Source organism: Amphibalanus amphitrite, unplaced genomic scaffold (assembly GCF_019059575.1).
Source record: "Amphibalanus amphitrite isolate SeventyFive unplaced genomic scaffold, NRLGWU_Aamphi_draft 000288F_arrow, whole genome shotgun sequence".
Classification (NCBI taxonomy): domain Eukaryota; kingdom Metazoa; phylum Arthropoda; class Thecostraca; order Balanomorpha; family Balanidae; genus Amphibalanus; species Amphibalanus amphitrite.
This window is the reverse complement of record NW_024881783.1, coordinates 492,559-505,000: the sequence shown is the minus strand read 5'-3', so window position 1 is coordinate 505,000 and position 12,442 is coordinate 492,559. Positions and strand designations below refer to the sequence as shown.

The 12,442-nt window shown below is 46.6% G+C and overlaps 2 protein-coding genes across 3 annotated transcripts in view; one reads left to right on the top strand and one right to left on the bottom strand.

Moving 5' to 3' along the window:
- LOC122387511 (ATP-binding cassette sub-family B member 10, mitochondrial-like) overlaps positions 1 to 8,696 on the bottom strand; it is a 13,158-nt gene extending 4,462 nt beyond the window's left edge. Inside the window, exons 1-11 of one of the 2 annotated variants that reach the window (XM_043377777.1) lie at positions 8,579 to 8,696; positions 5,722 to 5,989; positions 4,478 to 4,678; positions 3,850 to 4,052; positions 3,455 to 3,565; positions 2,935 to 3,105; positions 2,442 to 2,574; positions 1,965 to 2,180; positions 1,510 to 1,676; positions 1,106 to 1,233; positions 502 to 598 (exon numbers count right to left, since the gene is read on the bottom strand). In XM_043377777.1, coding sequence (XP_043233712.1) covers positions 502 to 598; positions 1,106 to 1,233; positions 1,510 to 1,676; positions 1,965 to 2,180; positions 2,442 to 2,574; positions 2,935 to 3,105; positions 3,455 to 3,565; positions 3,850 to 4,052; positions 4,478 to 4,678; positions 5,722 to 5,965 — 1,671 coding nt within the window. In that variant the 5' untranslated portion in view covers positions 5,966 to 5,989; positions 8,579 to 8,696. Of the gene's footprint in view, positions 1 to 501; positions 599 to 1,105; positions 1,234 to 1,509; positions 1,677 to 1,964; positions 2,181 to 2,441; positions 2,575 to 2,934; positions 3,106 to 3,454; positions 3,566 to 3,849; positions 4,053 to 4,477; positions 4,679 to 5,721; positions 5,990 to 6,182; positions 6,223 to 8,578 lie in introns of those variants that run through there. The other variant, XM_043377778.1, reaches the window with a different exon arrangement.
- LOC122387527 (protein unc-79 homolog) overlaps positions 6,979 to 12,442 on the top strand; it is a 48,356-nt gene continuing 42,892 nt past the window's right edge. The window contains exons 1-3 of the mRNA XM_043377791.1: positions 6,979 to 7,260; positions 9,765 to 9,881; positions 11,245 to 11,406. Of these exons, the coding sequence (XP_043233726.1) occupies positions 7,239 to 7,260; positions 9,765 to 9,881; positions 11,245 to 11,406 (301 nt within the window). The 5' untranslated portion in view covers positions 6,979 to 7,238. The remainder of the gene's footprint in view (positions 7,261 to 9,764; positions 9,882 to 11,244; positions 11,407 to 12,442) is intronic.

Genomic DNA, 12,442 nt, shown 5'->3' with positions numbered 1-12,442 from the left:
CAGCTTGAACACCCTTGACTTTTCACGTGGCACGTGCCACGACGGTCACTGAGATGTATCAAAAGTAGTCAATTACGGGGTAGAAGGGATGGGGCTACCCAACAAAAAAGACCGCAGGCCAATCGGTCCAGCGGTTGCTGAGATATAAGCCTCTCAAAAGCGTTACAGGCCGGGCCGGGCCGGGCCGGGCCGCTCATACTGAGATTTTTCCGTTATATTGAAAAGACTCACTTCGCTCGCTGCGCTCGCTCGCTCGTAATGACAATGCTCGAGGAACGCGTTCATATTGAGAATTGAGATACGACTGTTAAGAGAGACCAAAAATAAAAAATCGAACTGCAACGGATAAAATAAGGCACAGCCAAGAACAGTTGCTGGCTGCTCTCATCAACCATGGCATAAAATGACGCATCTTTCCCGCCAAAAGGGAAGCGAGCACACCTAAAAGCAAGATAAAAACGAGTTATTGCAAGCGGCTGCTATGCTGCCCTCGGGTCTGACCTTGAGAATGGCGCGCGCTATGGCGATCCTCTGTTTCTGTCCGCCGGACAGCATCACTCCCCGCTCTCCCACCACTGTGTCCATCCCGTGGCTCAGCCTGAAACCAGCGTCACAGCGCTTAGATCAGCGCCGCAGGCTGGATCATAGTCATTTATATGCATCAACGTTGAACCCGGACGTCACAAAAAAACGTACAAAATACATGAGTAAGAACCCAACATGAAAGGACACAACAAAGTCAAGTATCAAAGAAAAAATACATGATGAGAAATGAGCGAAAATAGTTTACGTTCCCTCTCCTATGAATGAAAAAGTGGAGCATTTATGAATAAGCTGAATGCGGCACAGAATGAAAGTGTAAACTAGCGAAGGAACGAACAAACGAGCGCCTAAACGAACAAAATGAACGCCCAGTCGAAAAAAAAAATGAGAGAATTTCGCAATGAGCGAATATATCGTCAATACCGTCAGCTCGAAGTGTCTTGCCATTCCCCACAAAGCACACTCTCGGACCCCATCTCCCCCATCCCGTGACCCGTGTCATAGTCCTGTGCACCTCTCTCGTTCTCCCCCCCCCCCTCCTCCCCGCGGCGCCCCGCCCCACCTGTCGATGAACTCGGCGGCGTTGGCCTGCTGGACGGCAGAGCGGAGCTGCTGCTCGCTGACAGCGGCCGGGTCCCGCGCGCCGTACAGGATGTTCTCACGGATAGTGGTCGAAAACAGCACCGGCTCCTGTGTGCGGGGAAGGGTGGGTGAGTGGAGAAGTCAGCGGCTGTACGACTGTCCAAACTAAGCGGCTCACACAGATGTGTTCGAACTTACGTTTTTATTGCATAGCTTAGAAAAAAAACTTATATAACAAGGCCATAACAAAATTATTCAAAATCCTAAAGTACGGCTAGCATCACTATGTCAACAGGCACCGCTGTCATCCTTACATTTATCAGCCGACCTGACAAAGAAGATATTTACCGCACAATTATTCCTCACAGTCGCATCGCTACAAACCTGGCTGACGACACCGATCTGCTCCCGGAGCCACATGGGGTCCAGTTTCCGGACGTCTGTGCCGTCCAGTGTCACCGTGCCCGCCTGTGGGTCGTACAGCCGCAGCAGCAGCCAGGCGATGGTGGATTTACCCGAGCCACTGGCGCCCACCACCGCCATCACAGAGCCTGAGAGAGTAAAACGAAGGGTGGGTGCAGATGTTAATGAACAGTGCGAGTGGAGTGGTAACAGGGAAGCATAACGGCTAAAGCAAGCGTCGAGGCAAACAATATAGACAAAAAAAGCACAAATTCATCAGCGTCGAGGCTAGCAATAAAGACAAAAAAGCGCAAATTCATCAGAAAAAAAATTACCAACATAATTGACTTCGCACTACTGAGTCAACCGGCCCGATTTTTGCCACTACCACCCTGCACGCCATGTCCCGCACCATCCTCCGCTCCCCTCCCGCTGACCGTGCGGCACGGTGAGACTGAGGTCCTGGAGCACCGCGTCCTCCGGCCGGCTGGGGTAGGAGAACGTCACTCCACTGAGCGTCAGGTCTCCGCGCACGCTCTCCGGCCGCAGTCCGCCCGTGAAGGGCAGCTCCGGCTGACGGTCCACCAGCTGCCACAGGCGCGTACTGGCGCCCAGGCCGCGCTGCAGCTCGGTGTAGAAGGAGCTCAGACCGCCTGAGGGCAGTGTATATAGAGGGGGCTGTCATATTACCGCAACGGTGCACATCGCAAAGTAGCAAGTTGCAATAATTCAGACAGCGATTAAAAAAGAAGACCGCAAAATTATGAAATATTTCAGCTACAGCTCAACAAGCGAAAATAGTATCTTGGATTAAATACTTAAAACAGTAAATGATGTATTTCTACTTCACACTACGAAGAGAATAGACAACTCTCCCGTACCTCCATTCCCACTGTTCCCCTTCCCCCACGTACCGACGGCCACTCCGGCGTAGGCGGCGTACAGGAGGAAGGCGGACAGGTCTCCGACCGTGACCTCCCCGGCTCCGACCAGCGTGCTGGCGTAATACAGCACCGCCAGGATCACACTGTTGCCGCTGAGACCCGTCTGCCGATACACAGGGAACGAGTCGGTGTAAGGGTCATTTACAGGGACCGAACAGGACGTAATGGAGAGGGAATATGGGGAAGAGGGACAATGCAGTTTAGCAGGGTAGTGAAATGGAACGCGTATTTGTTAGAAACTTCATAAAAAGGCATAATGAAATAGGAAAATTGGAATGTCGGTCAGCTGTAATTGCAGCCTACTGTAAACGTACATAATGCACAAGTTCAATGAAAATGGATTTAAAGTCACATAATGAGTAGACGAGATTTATGAGTACATACGAGAACGTGAAGAACGGTTCAGCACACTGTTCTCGAGCTGTGGAAGTTGGAATAGTCCACGCCGCGCCGATCGGGTTACCATTCCGAAGAAGCCGGCTCGTGCAATGGCCTCGCGTCGGCTCAGCTCCAGCACGTGCAGTGTGCTGTTGGTGTAGTTCTCCGTCTCCTGCTGTTCACGGGCCAGGACCCGCACGGTGCGCATGTTGGCCAGCTTCTCCTCAGCGACCGCGTTCGCCTCAGCCAGACCGTCCTGTAGGGGAGGTTGTGGGTCACAGGGCGGGCGTCATAAGAGGGGCATCAGACGGCTACTGCCGTCGTGTTGGGGTAGGGGAATCCTACGGGGAATGGAAAAGGAATAAGGAATAAGAAAGCAGCAGAGCATGAAGCAGTGTTTGTTGAATGATCATGAATGTAGAAAAAACGACAAGCATTAAGGACACAACGATAAGGTGTATATGTATGAACGCAGCACAGCATGCATCAATTCATTCACATTAATCCATTTCAATCACACAAATCATTTCAAACCACCTAACTCAGGATAAATGAAAAAAAAAATCGTTCACTGTTTTTTGCCACAGTATTCCTCTGTGACCTACCTGCACTTGTCTGGTGATTTTTCGGACGTATCTGCCGTACACGACGGCCACCATTGCTACAGGAGGCACGATGGCCAAACCCACCATCGCCAGCTTCGTCGACACGTAAAACTGCCGCACAGATACATAACAGTTAGAGAGGTCACAGCGTTACGTACCGTAAGGCATATGTTATCTCTCAGCTAATATGAAAAATGTCAGAATATACAGCAAAAATTCTTATCACTCCTGCGCCAGTGATTCACACCTACACCCTATCAGCTCTGTTCTCTATACCATCATGTCTCCCTTACTTTTCACATCTCCCTTCCCTTGCTATCCTTCTATCCTCCTGCCATCTTCCCTCCATCTCCCCACAGTAATCTCTCAGATACCACCCCGATACTCCCACCCACCATCATGGAGACGCTGGCGGCAGCCATGGCGGTGGCTCTCAGTCCGTCCGAGATGTTACTGGTCACAGTCTGACTGACCAGCGCCGTGTCGGCCGACAGCCGGTTCACCAGCTCGCCGGTCCGACTGCGGTCGAAGAAGGCCACCTCCTGTCGCATCAGCGTGCCGAACACGGAGCCGCGCAGCGCCTGAGCGATCCGCGCGCCTATAAAGAGAGGAGTCTTTATGGTGTGACAGTGGACCTCAATAAACATTACTGCAAGGGGTGTCGGAGTGATAGGTCTGGGCATGATCATAGGTGCTATATCATGATCACGGCGTTTACATTGCAAGGCAGGAAAGCGAAGCTGTCGTTAAATAATTCCGGTACAGGTTGAGCATCTTCTACGAAAAAGTTGAGCAAGAAAAAAGACGCTAAAAATGTTCCACGTGCGACGATATGCTGTGATGAATGACGATCCACAATGGTTTTAACGATATAAGGGACCCTCTTCCGCGGGTAATTCATCAGTACGTAAGCGTCTTCTACCATAAGCTTATCAAAAACTTACACCAGCTGCAACCAACACTGTCAGAGCGAGCACCTTCTCTTTGCACTCCCGCCTACCCTCAGCTCCGGGCGCCACTGACCTGCCACAGTCATCAGATAGACCCGTCCGCAGTTGGCTGCCGCGCCAATCACAAATACCACTGCCAGGCCCAGGCAGATGGTGACAAGACGGTCGCGTGCCTGGCCTGCCTCCTCCCGGTAAATGATGTCCACCACTCGCCCAATGGCGAACGGAACTGCCATCGTCACGGCGCTGGACACCAGCAGCAGACACACAGCTCCTGGCGGGCACAGAGAGGGGACATGTGACAGACACACTGCCAGATCAGGGGAGGGGAGGCAGGGAGGGGTAGAGACTGAGAGGTGAACGACAGTCATACTGCTGGAGTGTGGGGAGGGGAAGAAGGAGAGGCATAGGGGAGGGGCAGAGGGGAGGGGTAGAGGGGAGGGACAGAGAGGCTGTAACAGTTATATTACTAGTGAAAGGTGCATGATGGGTAGCATGCTGTGTGATATTGGCATCAACAGTTGATAACTGCTGTTGGAATCAGCATATGAAAAATGGAGAGGACTTGTGGGACTGTAGCAGGAAAGTGGTTAAATTTTTTAATAATACAATTGATACTGTCAATGTGAATATTCTGATGAAAATAAACGCCAAGCTGTGCTTCTAGACCAGTTGCTTGGGCTTGGGTGCATGCACATCCAGTGTCCCAAAATTTGTCAATTTGGGTGGAACAAGACATCCGAATGAAAATAATTTTCCACTCCCACCTCCAACTTTCAATAGCAATTTACCACTCATGAAAGAGCATCTAATTGCATGATCGCATCAGATTCTACCATTGTACAGAAAAGTGTGCAATTTTTCCTTCTTCTGTTCTTTATTTTTTTTTGGGGGGGGGGCGGGGCTAACTTTATCAAGAATATACCACCCTCATCCCTTTTTTTTTGGAGAGGAATTTTCCCCTCTAACACCCAAGCATTAATATAATTTTGTGACACTGTGCACATCAAGCACTAATTATTGGTAGATTTGATCAAAGCCTGGTTTTTGAAAACTTTCCCAGCTGAAAAACTCCAGATTTTACTTCTTTCTACTTCATAGCTGTGCAGTTTAAAGTTAAGTATCTACCTATTCTTAAAGCTGCCCAGAAAGCACTTCCATTAAATGTAAGACAAACAACAAAAAATATCAGTTTTAGATGCTCCAGGAAGGGTAAATGCAATACATGCTCCTTTTGAGTCTGCTAGTGTATTTCAGCCACTAGTCTTGTTGAGTCTGAGACTCTGCTAGTGTGTTCAAGGAAAATATGACGCCTACCTCCAAGCTTCCAGCGCTCTGGCTTAGCAAGAGCCAGCAAACGCCGCAGTTCTCGAGGTGCCACCTTAGTCTTTACAGCCTTGTCTGCTGCCTGTAGTAGTGGCCTTGCAGTGAAGAGGCTGCGCCACATTGGCCGCTGTGATGTTAACACTGAAGCCATTTGGAGGCGTGGACCAGGTGCACTGCCACCTGCCAGACGTGGCAGGGGGAAGACAGCCACCCTCAGCAGACGGACCAGCGTCATGGTGGATCAGAATATCAGCCGAATCTGCAAGGAAAACGTTATTTCGATCAAGAAATGCACCAAATACGCAACACATTACACAACTTGGTAAGAATACAATTTGACCTGCTTTACCGGGCCTTGTATTATCATTGACAATACGCATTTCAGTAATGAGTTCAGTTACTCTCATCTACAAGCAGGAATCTCCTACAAAGCATCATTATTTATCAATTACCACTTTCTCAATAAAGTGCCTGGCGGAAACAAAAATGCACAGTACCTATTTCACTCAATATACCCTGGTACCTATATCCAAGTAGTATATCAAAAATGGAAAGTTTCCCAGAGTTCGATATTTTGTCTCTGACGCGCTATAAGATGTCTACAAAGCTGAGCTAGTTATGTGCAAAAAAAACATAGATAAATTTAGCAATCATTTATGACGTCATTTATGCGTTCGTTGATTGTTGTCTGTTGAACCATAGTTTTTCATAGAAATGTCAGAAATCTTCCTTACCTTTATTTTTATGCTCCTTACGAATATAAAAATGGTAATAAGTGAAAAAACAGGTTACAAGGCGAATCGCGTAAAGGAAACTGTGGAAATCTTTGAACAAAACAAGGATAAATATTGAAAATATTTTGAAATAAAGGCCTGAGATACATGTTTAAATGATGAATATTTGAAAAAAAATATATTTTGTAGTAATTGAAACGAGGCTTCCCCAAGAGTTGGTAAGTTTGCAATGTTTGCACTGCAGTTATTTTGCAGGGTTGTAAGGTTTTGGGTGTTTTCTCTTAGTAAAAAGTTCCTTCAATGATAAATTACATTTATTTATTCCAAAAACGTATCAAAACACTAAAATAACATCTAATAACGTCTAAACTTTTTAAATTACAATGACATTTTTATTTATATATACTTGCAGTAGAATATGATGTTTTATCGATCGTCTGCTAAAGAGACGTTCCTGGCTTGACGGTGACAAAATATGATTTCTCGTATGCGCGTATGTGTTGGGTTGCGTAAATGATACTTTGATTTTTTTAATCTCAGACGTGATGCCCCGTAACCTATAGCCAGTAAATGAAATTGTGTGATTAAATTTGTCTGTATTTCTAGCATTTATTTCATATTGATGCGAGGAAGACGCTGCTGTAAGATCTCAAGAACAGGAAGCACTGACATTTCGCTTATTGGTCCGGATAACAATCAAAATGTATAACTGGAGGCCTTGATCAAGATGAGAATCTGAATTAGAGCAGTTACTCATCACTGAAAGAAGCAACGATGGGTACCAGAGCAGCTGCTTGTAAGTTTGGGTTTTAAATTTTAATCTGCTTTAAATTTGGTATGATGTAGCTTGTCATTTATCTTCTGATAGGTAATTGTGTAAGCTTCTCCACAAATATATCCATGAATATAAGGTGCTGCGTAAACCTTGTAAATTTATGGAAGAATATAGTCAAAAAGAATTTTTGCTGCACATGCCTGAATGTCATTTTCTGCATTTCTGAGATCAATTCTTTTGAGGCTTAAAATACCTACAAAAGTGCTACCTACCTATCTACTTCAGTCAATCTTAAGTGAGCAGAATTTGTGAAATGATTCAAAGAATCTTTTGGCCAATCTTTTTTAAGTCATGTTTGCCAGATTCCTGCTAAGGTCATTCTCAAGTTATCACAGCATCTTTTGCTTCAGGCCGATATTGATATAGCTTTGGCTTTTAGGGTTGATCGAGCTGTGGTTTGAATGTGTAAGGTAACTCAAATAATTTTTATGCAGTACTGAAATTAAAATGAACAATCAATTGCTTAAATAATCTGTATAATCTTACATGTTGGAGTTACTAGAAAAACTGTTGATTAAAGCTGGTTCCTTTGTATTTTTTAATATGTGAGTTGATTATGATGTATAAGTTGAAAATGTGGAGTGTTATACTTCATGACATTTGAGCCATTTTTAAAATGTGTATTTACATTATTATTATCACGTTATTTGAAAATGAATGTAGTCAATAATTTTTTTCTTTCAATTGAAGTGATCATTGTTCCTTGTGCTTTATCAATACAACTCCATATTATTTTATCTCTCGTTATACTTTCAACTTTTTGTAGGCTCAGCTGGCAAGTTGACAAGCTAGTGCATCTGGTAATAGAATCACAGTATTAATTTCTTCTTTTGGTAATGTTAGCTTTCATTTTGCTATGTCAAAGTACCTACTCATGGTTCCTACCTCTGACTAAGGTTGTGGAGACTGGTGTGAGGTGGGAATAGAAGATGATTTTGTGTCAAATAAATAGGAGTAAATGGTTTGTTTATATGGCTATAAGGGAAGATCCATCTACTAAGTTAAAGATCCATACTGGGGCTTTTTGGCAAAATTATTTAAGGACCTCATGATAATGGCCCATCCCATCCTAATCCCTGTTTATATGTCAAGCTAGCATTGAAGTCATATCCAATTTCTGCTTCTCAGACCCAAATTACTCATAATGGGACACTTCTTTGCACATTGGTTCAGACAAGGCATAACAAGTTTATTAGTTCAGCTAGTGATTTTTACAACTGACGCTACTTTTATGTTACTCAGTATTGGGCAGACAATTCCATATTGCTTATTTGCTTACCCCATATTCTTCTTCATTTGGTATATGAAGACCATGATTGATGATTTGAATATCTTCGACGTTTTTCCGTTCCGGTTCCCGCCGAGTCAATCAGTTCGCGCCGGCCGCGCTCCTCGAATCCGCCAGCGCTGCTAGGCTCCCGGGAGCTCCGCCGCGGTGGGCTGGGCCACGCCTCCCAGCGCAAGGGCGCGCCCAGGGTACGGAATTATGGCGACCACACATAGCTTGGTGCAGTTACACTTGATCCATTTCAATGATCATAAATCGCAGCCACGAAGAAGTCACAAAACATGATTTGCCCCATGAAAAGGTTGCATTACTACGTGCAACGGAGCTGCTGATAATCCGTCACCTTCCACTGTTTGGAGCCTGGGATCGCCCCTGTGACCTGTGACGTCATCCACTATTGGCCGCCCCTCGCCCGAGGCTGGGATTAACCACCGGCGCCGCATGACTCGCTGCATGGCTGGAAGGGCCGCTTTCTTGCCGGCGCTGTTCAGCGAGTCAGATCAAGATTAGATAAATCGACGCAACTATGAATCCTGACTGATGCGTCGCTAAGAAACGCTGTGCGGCTTAGCCCACGACTAAGACAAAGCATATGGGTGGATGTAGCAGAAAGACAGTGGCGTCAAGTTCAACACTGACGTGAAACGGGAGCCACTGTCTCGGCACGGAGAGGGTCAAACCTTTATCTCCACGGCCGGGGAGAAGATGCTCGAATGAGAGGTTCCGACCTAACATGCATCACTAATAACTATACATTGGGTGGCATTGCAGAATTTAACTTATTTAGGGGGTCAGGACCCCCGTGCCCCCCCCCCCCCCCCGTGGCGAAGCCCTCCGGCTCGTGCTACCGTTTTTCGCGATGGCTCCGAATAGACAGCTAGCTGAAATTGGGCATACCTAACTAATACAGATTCAGCTGTTTTTGAGCCAGCCACATTTTCAGGCTAGATCAGGTCACTGACTGACCTTAAACGTGAACCTCGGGTTCGTCCAAAATCGCAATGCTCTCAGTGTGGGGAGCTTTAAGTCTGGTAAACATTTTCAGGAAGTGACAAACATTCATTGCCTCTCAGAAGTCAGACGTTTCAAAAGTGTCATTTAAGATTTTAAAGTCATCGTTAACATGTAATTTTGAGGTTAGATATTGTTGTCTTATTCGCTTTTTTTTCTTCTGCAGTCACGGCAAAGATAAAGAACCTGCAGGACTACTACCTTCGCCTGCTGCACGGCATACCGCTGCCGTCCGAGCTCGACATAGCATGCACGCTCAAGTACTTCTCCCTCACCCTCATGGGTAAGTTAAGTGTCATGTGTGTTGAAGCCGGTGTCGTGAGGTGTGCTGTGCTGGTGATGCGGGACATTCAGGAAGCGGATATAAAGTAGAATGAAGGCCGGGCACTAAATCCCGTTCTACGGGGCCCGGTTCTAAATGTTCGGTGCTCGTGGACCACCTACTCGGATTGGTTCGGGAGTTCAATACCGCCGATGAACTCCCATTTGTAGTTACTCAAGTTTTCCTCGGTGATTGACAGTCGACGAATTGTTTGCCCTGAACATAACAATACATGTGTAGGTACGAGACGTAATCATATTGCCGTATGTGACTAATCTGAGCTCATATACAGGGTGTCCCAAAAGTAAGGTCATCATTTGTTTTGGCCACACTGCCAAAAATACGCGATGGATAGATATAAATAGGACATCATATGAAAGAGCATTTTATAAAATTTTATTCTGACATACATATGAGTCAAAACATGGGCTCGTAGCCCCACATTTGCTGCTTTTCTACATGGCTACCATTTCGGGCCGCGTGCATGAATAGACTACGTTTGACTTCCTCCACTATTCTGGAGCGATTCTCTGGTGAGATGCCGCCTATGTTTGCTCGAAGGGATCATCCTTTAGTTCTTCCCGGCTCGTTGGGTTGTCCTAAAAGACAATCTTTCTGTTGTGTATCCAGAGAATAAAAATATGAAGGTGTAACGTCAGGTGACCGCGGAGGCCATTCAATGGCGTTGCCCTGACTGAAAATTACGGGATCTCACATCCACTCTCGGAGACAATGCATGATCTTCAGGACGGTGCAAGCATAGTCTCCATCCTGCTGAAACCACTGCTGGCTGATGGTGTCGGCACAGCTGCGTTGCGACGAGCGGAAGAACCACTGGGAAGACTCTCGGCCACCTCTCTTGATTTATTGTCACCCGATTCCCGCTGTCGTCCTCAGGACCTCGAAACACAGGTGGCTAAGTATACATGCCCTGTGCGTACATTATACCTTTTTTTCTGACGTTTTACCGGTTGAGGCGAAACTATGCATGAGTTCAGAGATAGGGCGAGCTGATAGGGTCTGCTTAGGGCCGAAAACTGGGCGGTATTTACCCTTTGTTTTAATGACGGACCCTCTCTAAGAGTTGAATTTCGACCTTCTCAGTTTTATGCCTACTGCTCGGTGTAGTTATGATCAAAAATGGTTTAAGCATGCAAGAAAATAATTTTATGGATGTACCTTGCACGTGTTAAAATTGGAAGTGATTCGGACTCTTACTTCTCGAGATATTTAAGTTTTAAATCATGACCTTACTTTAGGGACACCCGGTATGGGACCCTACCCTGTCCCTCCCCTGACGGTTCTTCCCTCGCCCGTGACCCAGGTGTGCTGAAGGACGTTCCGGAGGCTCCGCTGGAGATGCTCCGGCGTCCGGACCAGGACAGCACTCGGCTGGCGCTGTACCCCAGCCTGGACTACACGGGCCTGTACCGCGCCCTCGTCCAGCTTTTCGACATAGTGCCGCTGCTCCAGTACGGCGTGCATGGTGAGTGGGGGCGTGGAATCAACTCATGACGCTCCCCACCCCGTTCTGCTGGACAATATTCGATTCATAACTCCGGAGTGGTTCTCATTATTACCGAGTGTGTGGTATTGTGTTTTGATATCACATTTACCGTTTATTACCGAGTGTGTCTTAACCCTCGCCCATGTAGGGGGGGGGGGGGGGGTTGGTGCACCCCCCCCCCCTGAGGCTTTTCGGAAATAGTGCAAAAACGTGCGAAATTTTGGGTACCTTATGGGGCAAACCTTGCGCATCTTTTGATAAAAAAAATTTGACCGGGTCATGTCAGGTCACGGAGTTATGACGTCACAAAGGGAACAGCCTCCGGCCGGATTTTCACAAACTGAGTGCCAACGCCCGAGGTTTCCTGCCGGTGGTACGGACATCGGTTGATGGATCGTGATGAAACTTCCCATGCATGTTGGGGCAAGTATTTGCTATCATATGGTATAAGAAACTTGACCGGGTCAGGTCAGGTCACGGAGCTATGACGTCACAAGAGGAACAGCGTCCGGTACTATTTTTGAAAAGCGCCCGAACCACTATTTTGCTAATTCTTGTCACCTCAATGGGAATATGCAGCAATATTAGCTTCTATAGGGAGCAAATGGACCTCCCAAATCCAAAAATACAATCAGATTTCAAAAATTTAAATTTTGATTTTTCGAATTTCTGCCGCCGACTGTGACCTTGCCGACTTCTGGCGCTCCCAACGCGCCATTTTTAGAGCTAGGGAAACGAAATACATACCAAACGATAGACAATTGGTCAAGGAACACGATAGTGAAGGTTTCAAGTCGATATCTCCCACCGTTTTGCCGCAATCGCCGCGGAAAGTTGAAAAAGTCTATTTTTCCGAAAATTTGACCTTTGACCGGTCAAAAGTAGGTCAAATGTTGACCTAGGACCAAAAAATATACCACCAATCGCGAGATCTCGGCGAGAGCAATCCGTTGGTCTTTTCCGCTAAGCTCTACGACGCTCCGTTTTCAAACGCCAAGGGGGGGGGGGTCGCACC